General features: G+C 41.8%; 1 protein-coding gene across 3 annotated transcripts in view; it reads left to right on the forward strand.

Moving 5' to 3' along the window:
* adgrv1 (adhesion G protein-coupled receptor V1) overlaps window positions 1-20,599 on the forward strand; it is an 80,753-nt gene that overhangs the window by 6,352 nt on the left and 53,802 nt on the right. For all 3 annotated transcript variants that reach the window (XM_058071120.2, XM_058071121.2, XM_058071122.2), the window contains exons 2-22: window positions 6,197-6,384; window positions 6,875-7,024; window positions 8,814-8,909; window positions 9,434-9,538; window positions 9,695-9,808; window positions 9,878-10,108; window positions 10,223-10,560; window positions 10,644-10,914; window positions 11,758-12,084; window positions 12,347-12,523; window positions 12,600-12,823; window positions 13,819-13,945; window positions 14,048-14,233; window positions 14,497-14,677; window positions 14,769-14,932; window positions 15,016-15,139; window positions 15,256-15,516; window positions 16,982-17,108; window positions 17,203-17,426; window positions 17,511-18,242; window positions 19,691-20,064. In XM_058071120.2, coding sequence (XP_057927103.2) covers window positions 6,199-6,384; window positions 6,875-7,024; window positions 8,814-8,909; window positions 9,434-9,538; window positions 9,695-9,808; window positions 9,878-10,108; window positions 10,223-10,560; window positions 10,644-10,914; window positions 11,758-12,084; window positions 12,347-12,523; window positions 12,600-12,823; window positions 13,819-13,945; window positions 14,048-14,233; window positions 14,497-14,677; window positions 14,769-14,932; window positions 15,016-15,139; window positions 15,256-15,516; window positions 16,982-17,108; window positions 17,203-17,426; window positions 17,511-18,242; window positions 19,691-20,064 — 4,719 coding nt within the window. In that variant the 5' untranslated portion in view covers window positions 6,197-6,198. The remainder of the gene's footprint in view (window positions 1-6,196; window positions 6,385-6,874; window positions 7,025-8,813; window positions 8,910-9,433; window positions 9,539-9,694; window positions 9,809-9,877; window positions 10,109-10,222; window positions 10,561-10,643; window positions 10,915-11,757; window positions 12,085-12,346; window positions 12,524-12,599; window positions 12,824-13,818; window positions 13,946-14,047; window positions 14,234-14,496; window positions 14,678-14,768; window positions 14,933-15,015; window positions 15,140-15,255; window positions 15,517-16,981; window positions 17,109-17,202; window positions 17,427-17,510; window positions 18,243-19,690; window positions 20,065-20,599) is intronic.

The raw sequence follows: 20,599 nt of genomic DNA on the forward strand, positions 1-20,599 counted from the left end.
TCAAACACACCCTCCTCCAGAAGGGAAGTACAAGAAAAGAATCACTTTCCACTTCTAAAACATTCAATAATCCAATAGTGGGAAATACGTATGAGCAAGAAAAACTCCACAAGTGAGTCATAGTCACATTTAGGGATGAAAACGAGTATCCGATTTTTGCTGAGTATGAGTATGAAGCAAGTATGTTAACACTCCCCCTTCCCTGTGAAATTTGTAAACCAGGGATGAGCAAAGTTAGGCCCATGGGCTATTTGTGGACCATATTTTTTGAAAGGCCTTTGAACAGCACATTGCAGAACAACTGGAAAAGTTAAAAATTAAAACATTTTATTACAAAATTAAAAGAGTTCATCCCAAAATAAGTTTTACAGATTACTTACACATATACACAGTACACATTTTTTTATTAGCTGAATAATAAAAAATAAATATAGCAACAGCTGACTTAAAATAGCAAAGAGATTTAAGCCCCTCATATTTCTGGCTAAACCACACCCCCTTCCGGTTTATACCCCATTCAGAGTACAGATAAAGATACAGATAATTTAGATGGGTGAACAGGTACAGTTTGAGTGTACTCAGTCATCCCTAGTCACGACATATTTTCATTGAGAAGTCGTGTATGTTTTGATAAAAAGAGGAATGATGACTTTTGATGTCAAACACAAACCCAGGGCCAGTACTGTGCAGAGAATCAGTGGTGTCACCACACTTAACTACAGTCATCCACAAAGTCTAAGGCTTACTTTGAATAATTGATACAGAAGATTACAACACACTAGCAACTGTCAGGCGAAACCCAAGAGGCATCCTTGTTGTGCTGCTCAGCAACCAGACACCTCCCCAGTATGTCTGATATCAGTATATCAGTATATCAGTAAATAGCTAGATAGACATAGATAGATAGATAGATAGATAGATAGATACAGATATCAGTAAATAGATAAGGGATCCAGTCTTAACCCTGCTGGGTTGATAAGTGACTTGGGTCAAAACACCCCAGGGCTGAATTATCAGCACGTTTGGTCACTGTGCTTATCAGAGTTGTGGCTGCAGAGAAGGGCGCTCTGGAAAAGGTTTATCCATCAAATCCATCAATTTTCTGTATAGCTAGGGCCTATAGCAGCAAGAGGCAAGGTTACTCTGGACTGATTGCCACCCAGTCACTGATTAGGACCAAAGCATTCACATTCACCGTTCTATTGTCTGTGAAATTTGTCTTTGATTAACCCAACATTGTGGGAGGAATTCAGCGCAGACACAGACAACGTACAATGCACAAAGGCATCTACAAATTCCATACAGAAATATTGTTTGAACATTTGAAAATAGGTCACATAAACTTTGAAACGTTCTTCTGCAAAACCCCAAACTTATTGTATTGAATACAGATACAGTGAAGAAAATAAGTATTTGAACACCCTGCTATTTTGCTATTTCTCCCACTTAGAAATCATGGAGGGGTCTGAAATTTTCATCGTAGGTGCATGTCCACTGTGAGAGAGATAAACTAAAAAGAAAAATCCAGAAATCACAATGCATGATTTTTTAACAATTTATTTGTGTGATACAGCTGCAAATAAGTATTTGAACACCTGTGTATCATCTAGAATTCTGACCCTGAAAGACCTGTTAGTCTGCCCATTAGAAGTCCACCTGCACTCCATGTATCATCCTGAATCAGATGCACCTGTTTGAGGTCGTTAGCTGCATAAAGACACCTGTCCACCCCATACAATCAGTAAGACTTTAACTTGTAACATGGCGAAGACCAAAGAGCTGTCCAAAGACACCAGAGACAAAATTGTACACCTCCACAAGGCTGGAAAGGGCTACGGAGCAATTACCAAGCAGCTTGGTGAAAAAAGGTCCACTGTTGGAGCTATCATTAGAAAATGGAAGAAGCTAAACATGACGGTCAATCTCAATCGGAGTGGAGCCCCATGCAAGATATCACCTCGTGGGGTCTCAATGATTCTAAGAAAGGTGAGGAATCAGCCCAGAACTACACGACAGGACTTGGTCAATGACCTGAAAAGAGCTGGGACCACCGTTTCCAAGGTTACTGTAGGTAATACACTAAGACGTCATGATGTGAAATCATGCATGGCACGAAAGGTTCCCCTGCTTAAACCAGCACATGTCAAGGCCCGTCTTAAGTTTGCATATGACCATTTGGATGATACAGAGGAGTCATGGGAGAAAGTTTTATGGTCAGATGAGACCAAAATAGAACTTTTTGGTCATAATTCCAATAAGCGTGTTTGGAGGAAGAAGAATGAAGAGTACAATCCGAAGAACACCATCCCTACTGTGAAGCATGGGGGTGGTAGCATCATGCTTTGGGGGTGTTTTTCTGCACATGGGACAGGACGAGTGCACTGCATTAAAGAGAGGATGACTGGGGCCGTGTATTGTGAGATTTTGGGGAACAACCTCCTTCCCTCTGTCAGAGCATTGAAGATGGGTCGTGGCTGGGTCTTCCAACACGACAACGACCCGAAGCACACAGCCAGGAAAACCAAGGAGTGGCTCCGTAAGAAGCATATCAAGGTTCTAGCATGGCCCAGCCAGTCTCCAGACCTGAACCCAATCGAAAATCTTTGGAGGGAGCTCAAACTCCGTGTTTCTCAGCGACAGCCCAGAAACCTGACTGATCTAGAGAAGATCTGTGTGGAGGAGTGGGCCAAGATCCCTCCTGCAGTGTGTGCAAACCTGGTGAAAAACTACAGGAAACGTTTGACCTCTGTAATAGCAAACAAAGGCTACTGTACCAAATATTAACATTCATTTTCTCAGGTGTTCAAATACTTATTTGCAGCTGTATCACACAAATAAATTGTTAAAAAATCATGCATTGTGATTTCTGGATTTTTCTTTTTAGTTTATCTCTCTCACAGTGGACATGCACCTACGATGAAAATTTCAGACCCCTCCATGATTTCTAAGTGGGAGAAATAGCAAAATAGCAGGGTGTTCAAATACTTATTTTCTTCACTGTAGATCAACACTGTTACTCGATGATATTGCTATTCCTCTTGTTTGGGAAGAAGGCTGCAAAGCTCACATTTGATTTAATGGGATTTAGTTTAAAAAATAATTCTAGAAGTGTCTTTCATTATATTCTGCATCCTGTATATCCCAGTATATATACTGTGAGATCACAGCATAAGTAATCTTTAGTTGCGGTGGTATTTTGTGCTGGTTAGAGTACAAGGTCCCAGATGTTTGGCTCCTGAAGTACATTTAATTTTCTTTGGATTTTTGATGATGGACAGGGTGTTTTTCTGTTGCATTTGTGCCCTTGCCAATCACCAGCTGTGTGTGCCACGACTAAAACCTTGATATATTTTTGGATACATAGGGTGTCAGTGGAAGCTTGGCTGGTTAAATGTGCATGTGCATGTGTGTGCATGGATGTAACAGCTTTCTGCCAAACACTCCATGCTGCTTTCTTGTTAACAGACAGATCCTTGGTCTGCTGGTAAACCCCCGAGGTCATGGTTGGCACATCAGAAAACACCAGAACAAAAATAGCTCACTAATTGTAAAATATAAAATAAACTTGTTCCATTCACACATCATCTGTTCTCTATTAGGCACCTTAAACGGTGTGCTGTAGATTTGGTCAATGGATGGGACCAAAAATGACCACCTCGCTGTTCTGGGGCTGGGGTTTTGTTGTTTAAATTCATGGGAGCCAAGCCTACAAGATGTTTTCTTTACTAGATTGTTGTGGATTTTAAGATGGACAGAGAAGAGAAAATGATAATAGTTACAGAAGTCTATCTCAATTATGGGAAAATGATGAGGTGAAATTTGTGCAGTACCCAAAACTAGCAGAGGTAATGTCGAGTCATTATCAAATTGTTTGTTGGGTAAAGAGAATGGGGAGGTTGAGCTACAACCGTGTAGACTTCCCTAGTGGTAACACCTATGGTTAGTGTTATTCTTCTTAATAAAACACTGACACTGAGCTCAACATCCATCCATCAATTTTCTATGCCGCTTTTCCTCACCCGGGTCATGGGGGGGTTTGCTCGCTGGCAGCTGACTTCGGGTGAGAGGCGGTGTACACCGTGGAATGGTCGCCAGCCAATTGCAGTGCACATGACAAACAACCATTCACACTCACATTCATACCTATGGACAATTTAGAGCAGGGGTGGGCAAACTATGGGCCGCGGCGCCACATTTGGCCCGCCAAGCGTTTCAATATGGCCCCCTAGTTGGTTGTTTAGTATAAACTACAACATACTATACAAGCTGGCTACAATGATGGTAGTAGCTTTTCACATACAGTAATCCAGGCAACTAAAACTTAACCTACCTACATTCACATACTCTTCAATGTCAATGTTTCATCCTTCATAGTTCATATTGTGTATCACACATGCTTTAGTCATGTACGTTTCGGTCTTATTCTTATAAACCTGTAAAATGCAATTTCATTATTTGATGTGGTCTGATGTAAAGTACTCCTGAAAAAAGGTACACAAGCACTATTCAAAAACTTTACCTACCCCTGATTTACAGTCTTAAATTAACGTAACATGCATATTTCTGGAAAGTGGAAGGAAACCGGAGTAATCAGAGAACCCCCCCCCCACACACAAGGGAGAAACTCCACACAGAGATGCCCAAATGGAGATTCAAACCCAGATTTTCCAGCTCTCCTGCCTGTGTGGCCAATATACTAACCACTAGGCCGCCGTAGGGACCCAAGCTCAGAACATGCCCTAAAAAAACAGTAAAAGTAATTAAATGTCCATCCTAAGCCCAATATAAAGATAGCAAAAAGTATGTAAAGAATCTATGAGGAACATTGCAACAACCCTAGGGGAAATACAAAATATACAGAAATTATTATAATTACATGAATTAGAGGATTTATCCAGACCCAACCTCTTTTTGTCATGCAACACATTCTATTCCCTTCCCCTTAGCCTCAACCCTGTGTTCGCTGCTGTCCAACACCACCCGGCAGCTTTAAATCCTTTTTTGATGGGTTCCCCCAGCTCTCTTTCCAAATACAAATATTAATATCCATAGACATAGGCCAAATTAATCAAGCCTGACTGCAAGGCCATCTTATCATAGCATTTATGAACTGATTTAACAGTATCACTACATTAGTCTGCATCAAACTCTTTTTCCAACCTTTTAATCAAGAGCATGTTTATACGCTTGCCAAGACAACATAGTGCAGATTATGAATGAAAGAACATGGTATGTAGTTTGAAGGCAGCAGCCGCTCCACCCCGCTGGTCATGCTGTGTTACTTTGTTGTGTTAACCATGACAACTGTCTCTGTGACTCCATCCAGCTTCAGGATTATTCCTGGTGAGAGGGTTGAGCTTGAGGAGAAGATGTTAAGATGATTGGAGGAAGCAGAAGAGCAGAGAAGATAATTAAAGAGGAGAAAAGAGTTGGCAGAAGACGATGAAACTTTGCGCTAAATAAGTGAAACTACTGGTTTGGTCAAATTTACTTTGGCCTGACATGCTGAGTATGCGTAGTGAAGAAAAAAAGGCATCATCAACAAGTGCTTTAACAGCCATGACAGCATGAGGACAACATCTGTATGAATTATGGAATGTTACCAGGCGGTCACCACTGTGACCATTTTTTGAACGTGTGGTTGATCTATTCTGCACAATGTGTTATTTCTATCCTGCAGTATTAGCTTTGACACATACAGGATATAACAAATCCTGTTTTTGCAACCGTTGAATCAACTGATCTTCACGTGGTCTATCTTTCCCTCTTTAAATGTTTCTGTGATTATGGACCTTGAAAAAACATGTTCATGGTGACGCATTAACCCATAACCTTCAGGTTGGGAGATGACCACTCCATCAACAGAGCCAAGCTGCCCCAAAAGCTCCTTTCACACTGCCCCTTTTCTGTGTTTCTGTTAAACTAGTGGATGTAGTATCAGTGGGGTTTCCATAATGCAGAGACCACAGTTTAATACCACTCACTTCTACTGGCATGTTGTGTTGAAAGTAATTGTCGATAGTCAGGCTAGGCGCTAATGCAATGCATGCATTTATTTCATTGCAGAATGCTGTATTTTGGTTCTGGTGTGTGGGAAGTAGGTTGGGACCCTCCTGAATCTTCTGACCTACAACAGGAATGGATTGTATGTCTTCAGTCAACGCAAACCGATTCAAATCTGTTCTCTGTTCTGTAGGAATGCCCACTTTTTTCCAGTTTGCTGGGTTGGTTCTGGCTCTGTCCATCCCCGGCATAACATCCGATTCAGCCACTCTGCGGTTCTCGGGGCAGACAGACTTTATCGTGAACGAGAGCAGCACAGCTGTGGTCCGCCTGGTTGTGGAGAGAGTGGGAGACCCTGTCAATGTCACGGCTTTGGTTCTGGTACGTGCTGTGGGACACGTTTTTGCTATGATGATCAATACCTTCTGCTATATTCTGAACACCACACAGTCACGGTTTCATAAAGTATTGCTGTCTCCATTCAGAGAATTCAGAGAACCATACTCCTTCAGACCTTCTATTCCATTTTTAGATAGTCCACTTTAATTCTTTGTAGAGAGTGATGGCAGCATCAAAGCAAATGTACGTTAGCAGGAACTGTTCAGAAAACTCAATAGGGCTTTGGCTCTATGGGCTCCACGTGGAAGCTTGTGCTCACAGTTGCTGTCTAACAAGGCAAGCTGGCCATGCAGCGGAATGTGGCAGAGAAGTGCATTATGCGTTCAACACAATTTCTCATGAATGAACTGTTATACATTCTTGAAATGATTAGTTGTGGAAGTTCATGTGCAGACATTCAGGAGACTTCCCCCAGCTTTGAACAACAGGACGATAAAATGGCGACAGAATTTTGTTGTTGTATTTATTCCAGCTGGAGGGAGCCGACACAGGAGATTTTGAGGCTGTTACTGCCGCAGCCTTTCTGCTAGCCACTGAATCTAGTAAGACTATCTTCATTGCCGTGAAGGATGATGACCTGCCTGAAGCTGACGAAACATTTACCTTCAACCTCACTCTACAGGTAAAAGGCGCATTATTTCTTGTGTGTTGATTTACAGTATAAGTTCATCTTTTTTGTGTACTGATGTTACCCCAGTTGCCATACAAGCATCCCTTTCACAAAGCTGCTCTGATTCAGCCCCTGCCCATCTTAAACCTTAACACTAGCTTCTCAGCAATGGGTTATGGGGGCGTGAAGCACAGTAAGCCCACTGAGGCTCAAAGCTTATAGGCTCTTTGATGTGTGTTCTCCATAAGACTTTACAAGGGTTGAACAGGGTGGGGAGGACGACATGACCAGAGTGCTTTTGAGGTTCTCTTTTTAAAAGGCCCCGTTGTGAAGGGAAACTGACTTTGACAGCAACAGGTTTACAGCACTTTCTCATATTCTCCCACTGCCTTTTCCATTATTTATTATTTGAAAGTACTTTGTTCCAATTCATGAAACCCAGTTGTAGATGAAAGCTTACTTTCATTGCAGGTGGAATTTACATATGTACAACTTCGATAGTCCAGTTTTAGGTGAAAATAGTATAAGCACAGAAGGTGTGGAGCTCCATTGTAAATCTTTCCCAGGAAAGCTCCGGATGCCTTACACCTAGAGGCTGTGTCCATGGTTTTGTGTAGCATTTAACTGTCATGTTTGACTGATGAGTTCAGTCCAAAACCCTCACTATTTACTGATTGTCATCTTTGCAAAGAAAGACTGACATTCCTCAGTGCATTGTTATTCATCTTTAGGTGACATCTGGATATTTCCTCACTTTGTATGCCCTTATTTAGGCTGCAAACAGAGTGAAAGAAAAGATGAGGTCCACTTAGCCTATGTATTTACACTACATTGAAGACAAAGCTTTGGCCAAATGCCACACTATCAGTTTACTAGGGAGCTGTCTGCAGGATGAATGTGCATTGAAAGTGGGTTCATACATCAAGCATCAAGGTAGAGAGAGTGAGTCTGGATATAGTAAATAGTTTTTGTTAACTGGTACATCCCAAGCACGTACGTTCTATCCTCAATGTTTGTTTCAAGACATGATTACTTGATAGTCGATTTGTCAACAGTCAATTCCATTTATACATGATACATCATAATGATACATTGTAATGATACATCATTTTGCAATATAATATAAATTTTAATTAAACGATAATAGTGCTGGCACTAGTAACCCACCAATAAATAAATACAAGCTTGATCATTTTTCTCTATATCTTGACATATGCTTTCGGATATATTGTATTATATATATTATATTATATTTTAGTCTAAAAATTAGAGAATCATTTGAGTTCCATATGATATATTGACGGCATAGTGTATACATGACATATTCAACAGATAGCTCAATTATTTACATGTAAGTAGTAGTAGAGATTCCAGTGCTGACCACTGTACCTGAAGACAGAGACTCAGACGTGTCTCAGTCGACCTCTATGTTGTCTCCTTTTATATTTCAATCAGGCTACAAAAAAAAAAACAAGTAACCCTCCTTTCACAGTCAACAGGCAAAAAAAGCTTTGTCTACTTCAAGGCACACAGGAGATTTTTGAGTTTGCCAGGTCTTAGTGCCAAATGACAGAGCTCGAGAATGAAGGGGCATCCTGCCGAGAGGTAGAGTGAGAAATGAAGTGAGCTGAGACCAGTGCTTCCTGTCTTTGCGCTCTCTCACCATGGCCTCTCAGTGGTGGCACAATAGCAAAGTGAAGAGAAGGGAATAAGGGCAGGAACTCCCTGAGTGTGAGCATCAGGGTTGATGGAGGAGGTGTGGTGACCTACTTGAACTATTTGAATTGCCTCCACTGTGCAGAGTTCTTCCAATGGCGTGACGCTGGGAACACCCAAAAAGGCCACTATAACCATCCTGTCCAATGATAACGCCTTTGGAATCATTGCCTTCAATGCTGTAAGAAACTTTATATTGATTTTCCATCTTGTCTCATTCGCTTTTAGGCATATTGTGTGTATTAGTTATTAGTTAATACCAGTTAAATCCACTGAATTTCTTAATTAATTACATAAATGCATTAGTGGTGGTAAACTCAGTTTCCATGGTAGCTGTCGAATTTTAGTAACCATTTTTCTTACCACCTCCAGATGGTCTTATATGCATGTTAATTATTTGGCAAGTCTGTGTGGCTTATTACTAATATTTGAGTATTTTTGTGTCATTGTACTTATTTTAATGTCCATAGCAACACAAAAATGTCCATATACACTACCTACCAAACCTTTGGAGACACCTTTTCATTGATCTCATGAACATGTGTGTCCAAACATTTCATTGGTATTGTATATGTCCAGCAATACCAACATGTACAATGCTAAGATTGTACATGTATTACGACCTGCCAAAATAAATGATCCACAAAAGAAGTTGAAATATATTTATTTGTGATTGTGATTGTGATTTTCTGTCTCACAACTCAGACTGAGGAGGTAATTGTTGACGAACCAAGAGGCGGTAATTTGTTTGTGCCCCTAACCCTAATCAGAGAAAAGGGGACATATGGGACGGTGACTGTGAACTTTGAGGTGAGAGAACATTATCCATTGAAGCAGCCAATGTAAACGCTCATTCAAGAAGCTTCCAATTTTTACTTTGATATTGACTGTACTATTGTTTTATGGTAGCATCGAACCTGACTTATTTAAAGTCGAGTTTATTTATTTGGCAATTTTCTTGACCAGATCTCCGGTGGTCCCAATCCTGCTTTTGAGGATGTCACCCCAGCAAGAGGAACTATCACCATTCCTCTTGGGCATGCTGTCTTTCACTTCAATATCCTCATCCAAGATGACCAGGTACTGATTATCACAACCTGCAGGTGTCAATGAATGTGTTCCCCTATGCATCATTTTCCTGTGCACCAGATTCCAGAGGATGATGAAGTGTTTTCAGTAAGACTCACCGGTGTGGGAGGCGGAGCTCTCCTCAGGCCCGACAGGAGCAGTGTTCAACTGAGGATCCGGCGTAATGACAGCCCGCTGAGGTTCTCAAACTCTGTCATCGCAGTAGCAGAGTCTGCGGGAGTTATCACACTGAATGTGACACGCGGACAGATGACCGAGGACGGGCCACTCCTGGGCTCTGTTGACACTGAGGTATATCTTTTAGTTGCTTCATATTATGTGATGGTTTTGAGCAGGGGGACATCCCCAAAAGTTCCCCCCAAAAGGTCAAATTAGTATCAAACATCTGCACTCCACTGTCTCTAGGTCTCTGTGAATTACATGATCGTAAGTGGTAAAGGACTGGTCAGCGCCACACTCGGTGAAGACTTCCTCGACTTGCAACCAGTCAAAACAGTCACCTTCCCTCCATTTGTCTACAAGACCAGCCTGCTGTTTAACATCACCAATGATGAAGTGCCAGAAATCGCAGAGTCCTTCCAAGTGGTCCTGCTAGAAGAGAGCATTAAAGGCGATGCAGTGCTAGTTTCACCTAATGCTGTGCTTGTCACCATCGAGCCTAATGATAAGCCTCACGGCGTCCTGTCAATTAGCAGCAGTGCGGTCCTTCAGCCAATAAGCATCAATGAAGACCTGACACAAAGGTAGAAAACAATGAAATGAAAAAATAGAAATAAGAAGAATAGAAATTTAAGAAATCACTCATTGTCTGTTGTTGCTCCTACAGGTTTGAGGGCATTATTATTGTGAGGAATGGTGGCAGCTACGGCAACGTTTCTGCCAACTGGTCCATCAGTCGTAACTCAAGTGACCTTTTGCCGGTATCTGATGACCTGACGCCTGAGGCTGGGGTGGTGAGCTTTGCTGCCGGACAGGTGACCGCTGTGATTCCAATAGATATCGTGGCAGACGATCTACCTGAAGAAGCAGAAGCTTTTGTGCTAAAGCTGCTGCCGCATACTGTGACCGGAGATGCAGAGGTTGACGAACCCATGGAGGTGGGCCTCCTCGTTGCTTTACTGAGTATCCTCCAGATGTTGGGCAGTTGTTTTCCATTGTGTGTGGGTGTTTTTACAGTACTGTATGTGATGTAATGTAAGGTGCAGTGGCAAACACAATGCTGCAGGTCTGACGCAAAGTCAATACATTAAATGTGTGGCGTTTGTGTGCATGTTTTTAAGGGGTGGGTGAAAATTGAATTGATTGACCCTGAAACGAGTGGGCAGGTATACTGTTAATCCTGTTTAAGTTTAAGTCATTATATCTGATGCAAAGCAGCTCTTTGGTCATGCATAAACACACATCGCCAGCTCAAAGTGGGTTGCCTCTGCATCTGTTTACCACCTGCGCGCAACCAGTACAGAACCCACAAGCTGAAACCCATTGCATGACTTCACCAGTGGCACAAGTTTATTTTTGCAAGATCACTGAAAGATCAGTCTTAAACACAAGGTATATCACACGCAGCCATAAATCAATTCTTGTGTACATTCCAGGCAAAGCGTCATACATGTGGCTTTCAGAGAAAGCAATGAGCCTAAGTTAAAAGAGTCATAACTTCAGTTAGAGTTAATTAAAGAGGGGAGAACTCTAAAATTAGCTGAACGATCTGTTTTACTACTTTTAGGCTTCCTCTCTCATCCTCACCTTGCAGACTCCCAATGAACAAGTATTATGTATGTCCAGGAAATCTACTGTATATGAAAACATCAATATAGGTTGATTTGAAATCTGCATCAATATTGATTTAGCTGCTATCAAATTTGTAAAACTCAATATAGGTTCTGAGTATTTTGGGATGTTTAGGAACACGTTATTCTTCTTTTCTACTATTTCCCCAGGTGGTGTTTTACATCCAGGACAGTGATGACGTCTACGGGATATTTCGTTTCAACCCAGAAAGAGAACAAATCATCCAAAGCCAACCTGAAGGCCGTTTCCTGTCACTAAACTTCCTGCGGGAAGGTGGCACGCTGGGTGACGTGTCAATGAGTCTCACTGCCCTCTACATTCCCGCAGGTCCAATAGACCAAGTGCTGGCACAAGACCAGGTTCTGAATGTTAGCAGAACTGTGAATGTTGTCTTCTCTCGTGAACGTACGGTCCATTTCGTTGTGCCGATCAGGAACGACGCTTTTCTGCAGAACGGAGCTCATTTCTTTATTCAGGTAAAATGTCATCTTTTACACTTCTTGCAAATCACCATTTGAAATTCGGAGTGTCTCATTTGCATGAGTGACTGAATTTATAATGGCACTTACATCTGTTGTCATGGAAACTGATGATTCTTTCTAAGACAATTACCTAAAACTCACCCCTTTTACTAGTACACTGTAGAAACCTGAAAATGGTTCATGCCTGAACACAGACAAGCACAAGTTTTCTTGTTAGAATCTTCTAAGTGTCCCTTTTTTCTGTTTTCTCCCAAAGTTGAATTCACTGGACCTTGTTGATATCACTCCCATCATTCCCTCAAAAAGCCCAAGATTTTTGGGACCTCTGGACCTCACCCTGAGAGTCACCCCTGACATTGCCAATGGGGAAATTGGTTTTACAAGTAACAGCACAGTGGTGATTCATGAACCAGAGAACAGCAACATCAGCATTGTAAGATTCACTCCAAAAACAGAAAAATATGAATAATGCTTTTAATAAAGTAATTCCATGATGATGTACATTGCAGGTGAGCCTCCAGTTGCAGCGTGATGGCACTGACGGTCAGGCTATAGTGTTGTGGAGTCTCAAGCCAATCGGAGCCAACCGTGCGGACGTAACCACAAATGATCTTACGCCTTTCAACGGCTCTGTGGTTTTCATGTCTGGGCAGAGCAATGCCACCATTAATCTCATGATAATGGCTGACAATACACCAGAAGTAAACGAGACCTTGCTGCTTACCCTGGATAGGTAGGGAATGACTACAAATATTTTCTGATGGTTGCAATCGCCAATGGCGATGGGCACTTTTTTAATTTAGCATGCACTGTTAATGGATGTCTGATGAGAACAGCAGCACTCTCCCCTACCCACTCCATCTTTTTAGGGTAGAGACTGCACGCTTTATAGTATACTTTGGGTAAGTGGAGAGTGGAGTGAACCTGGGTCTTTTGTCTAGCTTGAATCAGGGCGTTGTTTTCTAGCAAAGGGGCTACTTCAGGATTCCTGGGGTCTTTGGTTGATGTGGGCATGAGTGGTATTGGGGTGGGGGAAATCTCTGGTGGTGTGAAAACAGAATCCTAAATAAAGTAGTCAACAGAGAATCCTCTTCCTTTCCATTCCAATTTAACCAGGCTTGATTGTTTGCCCTTTTTAAAGATGTCTCAGTTTGTATGCATGCGGTGGCTTGGCTGTGATTGGCAATTTGGAGTGCTTCTTTCTGTCTTGTTTTGTGCCTAATTAACCTGTCATGTGAAGCCTGCTTGGCTCCGATTTTCTCGCTCTCTCACAAACACACACACACACACGATACTGCATAGACCTTGTGGTGGTTTTTGATTTCTAAAGTACTTAATTAGAACATAAAATACTGTATTCTCATCACAAATGGAATGCAACGTGATTTAAAGCAGCGTTCATCAAAGTGTTGTCCTTAACCCTGAGTGGTCCCTGAGTAATTTAATGTTTTCACTCGTAAAACATAAAAACAATAAAAAAATTGTGTTTAATTTTAAGTACTTTTCAGGGAAGTAAACACCCACAAAAACCAGGACCTGTACCTTTCCCTTTGTGAACTGTTTTTGGATATTTTAGAGAGTAGGTTAAGCCACCTTTTATTGGTATTCAGGTCATTTTTCTGAAGTTTGAGAACACCATGCGCAATGCTCAAAACCCAAATAATTTTATATTATTTTAAACAGGTGCTGTTTTCCCATCTTTAAAATGTATTTATCTATATGTCCCAGGAGTAATGTTGAAAATCAGATACTGAAAGCTGGCTATACAAGCAGAGAGATTGTCATCATTGAAAACGATGACCCTGGGGGGGTCTTTGAGTTCTCCCCTTCCTCCAGAGGTCCATGGGTCATCAACGTAAGCCAAAGAACATACCATATAAATCTTTGTTATGGAACCTAATTACAATAAATGTTGTCTTTTGTGAGTGTCTCCGACTGTAACAATGTCTCTGTTCAGGAGGGGGAAGCAGTGGAGCTCCATGTGGTCAGAGCTCAGGGACAGCTGCTGAAACAACTGGTGCGATATGCTGTCATGCCTGCAGGCAACACAGAATTCTATGGCTCCACAGGCATCTTGGAGTTTAAACCAGGCGAAAGAGAGGTTGTGGTGGCCCTGGTGGCGAAGCCAGATGCGGTGCCAGAGGTAAGAGTACTATTAAAGTAATGTTGACTTCCTAAGTGAGTACTATCTTCATTGTGCTCAGACTCACAGGTGAGGCAGGGTTTGGATTGGTCACCAGTCAATCTTACATTCACACCTTTGCATCTTCAATGCCCCTAACATGCATGCATGCGCAGGATGTGCAAAATTTGGAAAAACAACAATAAATACACAAACACGGGAGTGCTTTTCCGTGTTATGGTTAAAGCTTTTGATTTATCAAATGCAATGTTATGTGTGCTCAGCTGGACGAGACTTTCTTGGTGACACTTAGCAGCCACAGCACTCCACCCAGTCGTCTTGGCAGCCACAGAGAGGTCAATGTCACGGTGAGGAAGAATGACGACCCCTTTGGGGTCATCCAGTTCAGTCAATCAGGAGCGACTGTGGTCATAAGTGAGAGCAAAGGCAATGAGACACACCAAGGTACATTTGAGTAAGACTTTTTGTATTTTTAATTGGAATTAGTTAAAGAACATTTTTTAATCTAAGTACACTCTACATGATTGTTTTGTAGCAACTTACACTGTAGAGAGAAACCGGGGGCTTTTTGGAGAGGTTTCAGTGTCCTGGATCCTTGAGCCAGCTGCTCCCAAAGATGTTAGCCCCATCCAGGGAAACATCACATTCAAAGAGAGAGAATACTTGAAAAATCTCACTCTTTTCTCTTTACCTGATGAGGTACGTTGAAAAACTTAACCTCAAATTACATGCCATAACTAGCTGCTAGAGGTAGTGTCACTGTGTATTTTTTTTGGTCCCAGATCCCTGAAAGCACGGAGAATTTCACGATCACATTGGTGAATGCGAGTGGTGGAGCAAGACTGGGAAACAGTGTTACTGCTAATTTACACATCAGCAAAAATGATGACCCTATTTACTTTTCTGGTGAGATCTCCAGTATATCTGTTGTCAGATGACTAATATATTGCTAAAACACTCAGTATCTTCAACCTCTCATTCCTCATTATCCACCGCTCTGTGCATTTTTTTCCCCTGTAAAGAACCCATTGTTGTACAGCTTCACGAAGGCGGCATAGCCAACTTCAGTGTTCTAAGGGCCGGACCAGCAGACTATGTCAGCACAGTGATGTACTCTGTGAAATTTGGTGATGCATCACCAGACGATCTCACCCTGCTGAGTAATGACACATTGCTTGTGTTCGATATTGGGGAATGGATGAAGAACATCTCTGTGGCCATAGAGGATGACAACATACCAGAGACTGATGAACACGTCTCTATTGTACTGTATAATGCCACTGGTGAGTATTCAATATGTATATATACTGGATCATATTTACTCAAATTGTGGCCTGGGGTGGTCTTTTCTACCCCCCATAAGTCGGACTGGAAATTTCAATGCCCACCTAAACGTTGGTTACCTTGACCAAGACCATGCTAGCAAGATTGGTTAAAAAAACATGGCTGCCATTGACCAAAGCATCTTTTCAGAAGCTCGGGCGAGACGAAGTGACATTTGTCTCATGATTATCAAACTTTGAGGATATCTGTAGCACAAACCATAGGGGGCGCCACAAATGTCAAGTATATTCTGATCTGTAGAGACCCTATAATTAAATGAAGATTATTAAATTACTGTATAATGATTTTCACAAATAAGGAATGAAATGAAACTATAACTATATTAAGAGTTAGCAACTTAAGCAATATAGAGAATGGTACTGGAGCTGGTACGAATCGATGTGTAACAACAGTTTTATTGCAAATGTTGATCTGAAAAATAACAAATTGCCAGGTTGCAGCAGGTGTGGCTCTTTATTCTGCCAGGAGGAACAAGCAGGTAGAAAAGGAAAGTGGCAATACGTTTAAGGAAACTACAGTATATACAGTGTGTAATGTTACCTTCAATTTAGTGGCTCCAAGTGGGTTGTAATTTAGTGTAAACAGGCCGGAATGGATATTTTGATGGTAAAGGTTGCTGCCCCCTGGATTATACCCTTTCTGTCAATAAATTGTATTGTGCAAAGTGCCAGATAGTGGTTATGCCAGATAATAACATACATTTCAATAAACTGCACATAGATTATATATATGTAGTATGTAAGTTGTTTAATGCTATATCCTTGCTTGAGTCTGTGTTATTGACAGCTTCATATGCATATATTATATATATATATTTATATATATATATTTATATATATTTATCTGCATATATTTATCTGCCCTCCAAATCCCCATATTGTGTGTCAGGGACAAATTAAAAAACCACCAGGCCCCAGCAGGATCTTAATTACCAGACTCCAAATAGTCAAAGACCAGTGACTTAGTTGGCCTCTCTGTTTACCATTTGATAGTGATAGATAGTGGTGGAGGAGTAAGATATATGCTGTATGACAGGGAATTGTCATTCACATAATGGATGTGTTCAATGTCAATATTGTTCATGTGAGAACCCAATCATGTGAGAACTCATGCTGGGACCCTGACATGTTTGCATTGTTGCTTTAATTCTGAGAAAAGACCTGCATGCTTTATTTCAGTGTTCACGTAGTCTAGCAACCTGAAATATGTGACTGAGGAGGTTACTCTGTGAAGACTTCTGCTAAATATTGCATCTTATTTAAACTACTTATTTAAATATGTAGGCCAGGATTAATACAACATACTACTATTTCAACACTTTCAGATATCTACAACATTAGTCAATTTAATTGTGACAAAAGACAATTGGATTGTGTGTGTGTGTGTGTGTGTGTGTTGGTGCAGGTGATGCTGTGGTGTATGGAGCAGACACAGCTACTCTGGTAATTCTGGCCAATGATGACGCCAATGGCATTTTCTCACTGGAGCAAACAGAAAAGTCGTTCGAGGAAGGAAAAATCAGTAACATCGAGTAAGGAGCACTTTTTGCCTGCTCGCTAGGATTTTCATTTCCTCTCAACGAATTACACAAATACATAATATCTGGCATGCATTTTTCTCATCAGTGTCCTGAGAGCAAGGGGTCATTTTGGCAATGTAACAGTCTACTGGCAGCTTTATGCCAATGACTCCATCACTCCACTGTTGGAAAACGAAGAGTTTACCAACACCACTGGTTCTATCACTTTCACCACTGGAGAACAGTCTAAAGCGATCTCTCTGCAGGCCATTTCAGACAAGCTTCCAGAATTTAATGAGATCTATGTCCTCAGGCTGGTTAATATCTCTGGTGAGTCCAAAAGACTTTGTATATTTAACATATTTCCAAATGGTGTGATGTAGTGATGTAAAGTGTTTATTGTCATCCTTAAAGGTGGTTACCCAGGCGATGGTGGCCGACTTGCTGACACTTTTCTGAGTACCTCGCTTGTGATTCCCTTCAATGATGACCCATTTGGTGTCTTTGCTATTGCTGACAACAATCTGGACCAAGAAGTAGCAGAGGATGTACTGGCAGAAGACGATATGGCCGATGTCACTTCCTGTACCATCCTACGACAGCAGGGTACTTTTGGTGATGTACGGGTTGCCTGGGAAATTGTATCTGGACAATTCCCAGAGGGTCTTCCCTTGATGGATGACCTGCTACTTCTAGCTTCCTTCCCTGATGAGGTAGCGCTCAGGCCTCATGCCAGAAGACACCACTCAGCAACGGACGCATGGTCTTTCTCTGGACTTCCTGGAGCCTATGGCACGATCTCCCTCGAAGATTCACCTCATGTTCCAGGCAACTTTACATTCTCCGCTTGGCTTGTGCCCAAAGCAGATACAGATGGCTTCATTGTTGCCAAAGGAACCAGAAATGGCACCTTGTACTACGGAGTGAAAATCCATACCAATGAGTCTCACATCACAGTGATGTTGTACTACACAATCGTGGACTCGAACAACACCCATATGGCCCAGGCCACTGCTGCCAAATTTGTGGAAAATACATGGTTGCATGTCATTATTACAGTTGATGATGGGATTATTGAGTTTTTCCTGGATGGGACCCCCATTCCCGGAGGACTGAAGAGCATTAAAGGAAAAGGCATTGCTGATGGTGAGCTGCCTGCTCTGCACTTGAACATCAATATTGTCTGTTTGGCAATAGAGTTGCTAATTAATGCCATTACGTCCCATTTACTTGTCGTCTGGCTTTTCGTTTGCAAAAAAAAAAAAAATAATAATAATCTTGTCTGTCAGATCCAGTCACACAAATTTGAGTAAACAAGTAATGTAAAAAATATGTATATTTTACATTACTCACAATGGTTCAATTACCCATTTTTAGCAGGGTTCTGAACATTCATTAATTCATTCATTTTCTACTGCTTTTTCCTCACGAGGGTCGCAGGGGGTGCTGAAGCCTATCCTAGCTGTCTTCGGGCGAGAGGCGGGGTACACCCTGGACTGGTCGCCAGCCAATCACAGGGCACATACTTTCGACAAACTCACACTCACATTCATACCCATGGACAATTTGCAGTCGCCAATCAACGTAGCATGTTTTTGGAATGTGGGAGGAAACCGGAGTACCCGGAGAAAACCCACGCATGCACGGGGAGAACATGCAAACTCCACACAGAGATGGCTGAGGATGGAATTGAACTCTGGTCTCCTAGCTGTGAGGTCCGCGCGCTAACCACTCGACCGCCGTGCCGCCCGGTTCTGAACACATTTTGACAAAATGTAAATGATAAAAGGAATGGCAAAAGACTGTATCTGCCAAATATGCCAAATTCTCCAAAGTTGTGACCAAATCCCTTTTTTTTAAGTTTGCTGGCTCCAGTTTCAGCACCATGGCCAGTGTCAGGAAGGCACAAAGCCTCAAATTGTTGTAATCAAGTTATTTGAATTACGTGAGCATGTCTAAATGTGTATCCGTTCCTGCAGGTGAAGAAGAAATGACCACATTAAAAAAAAAATTATATAAATGGCACACACACACATAGAAATGCACATGCTCACTCACCATCCACCTTCCGGTCCAGCCCTCATTGTTCAGAACTATTGAGCCTCTACAACGCTTGAGTTAGCACAGTTGGATATTGTTACTGCTCAAAGGAATTGGTCAGCATCTTCTTTTCTTCCTCTAATTACTGGAGACAATAGTGGTAGCCAGTACCAAATTGAGGGCTCTCAGGCGGGGGAAATATCCCTAATGGCTCTTTAGTTAACTTCAATCATGACCAATAGATACATAATCATCTGTTGTGTCAGCTGTCATTGTCTTCTGCTTGCATTAGGGCTTTGTACTTGCCCACTGTTGAAGATTTCCTGCACTTGTCCCATATTAAACTTGCTTTGAATATGAGTAGAACAGAAAGATGATATATGGTCAAAAAAGGGCATGTAACACAACAAAACCATGCCAACACTGAAAGTGTCTTTATCAGCAATGAACCCCAGCCTCCACTGCTGAAGACTGCATTAGTTGGACAGTCTGCTTGCTTTTTATACAAAATGCAATTTACAGTAAAATGATTTTTTTCCATTTCTACACTCCAGGTCCTGCATCTGTATTTATTGGGTCAGACACATCAGGCCAACGGCGGTACACAGGCCTTCTTCAGGATGTCCGCTTGTACCGGACCAAGCTCAATCGAAGCCATCTGCATGAACTTCACACCCAGCCTGCCAAGACAGACCTGCGCACCATCTCAGGTTACCTGCGCTATCAGACGCTGGAAAAACAGAAATCGTTTGTTGTAGAAGTCAGGGATGATGATGAAGAGGAGGGAGAAGAAGTGTTCTACCTGCAGCTGGTGGCTGTGCGAGGTGGCGCTCGCCTCCCATTCCCCAGACCCACAGCCATAATACGAGTCATGAAGAGTGACAATGCCAATGGGCTTTTTGGATTCACTGGGCGCTGCATACCTGACGTAAGTACCCTGTGTGTGCCTGGTAGGGCTGTCTTTGACTAAGGATTATCATAGTCAAATCCGATTTGGTATATTTTGTCCATAGTCATCTAATCATCAAATGTTGTTGGTTTTTTTTGGAAAGTGGGCATGTTACTAGGGATGTCATCAAGTGCAAGTGAGCATATTACACATCAGAAAATTGCAAATAAAATAGGAGCACCATGGCTTGAAAAACAACAAATACTTATTTTCCCAATTGTGTCAGTTAAATATTGTAAGCTTAATTACAGAGGCATGTCACTGTCATCACTCCGTTGTTTCTACAACTAAACAATAAGCATACAGACGCATGTAACACAACCCTGCTGGTTTGCCAGTGTCCTTCTTGCTGCATATTTCATTAGTCTTCATGCCTGGCTGCAGCTAGCACATGCTCTCCCTTTTTAGTTCAATTGGTTGCATGGACTCTGGTTGGCTCATCTCAGGTGGAGCAACAGATGGTGTGGCTGCCATCAGTCCGGGCATTCCTGTAGAAGTAGATAGGATTCCCTAT

This window comes from Doryrhamphus excisus, linkage group LG3 (genome assembly GCF_037039965.1).
Source record: "Doryrhamphus excisus strain RoL-2023G ecotype Guam linkage group LG3, RoL_Dexc_Guam_v1.1, whole genome shotgun sequence".
Lineage (NCBI taxonomy): Eukaryota > Metazoa > Chordata > Actinopteri > Syngnathiformes > Syngnathidae > Doryrhamphus > Doryrhamphus excisus.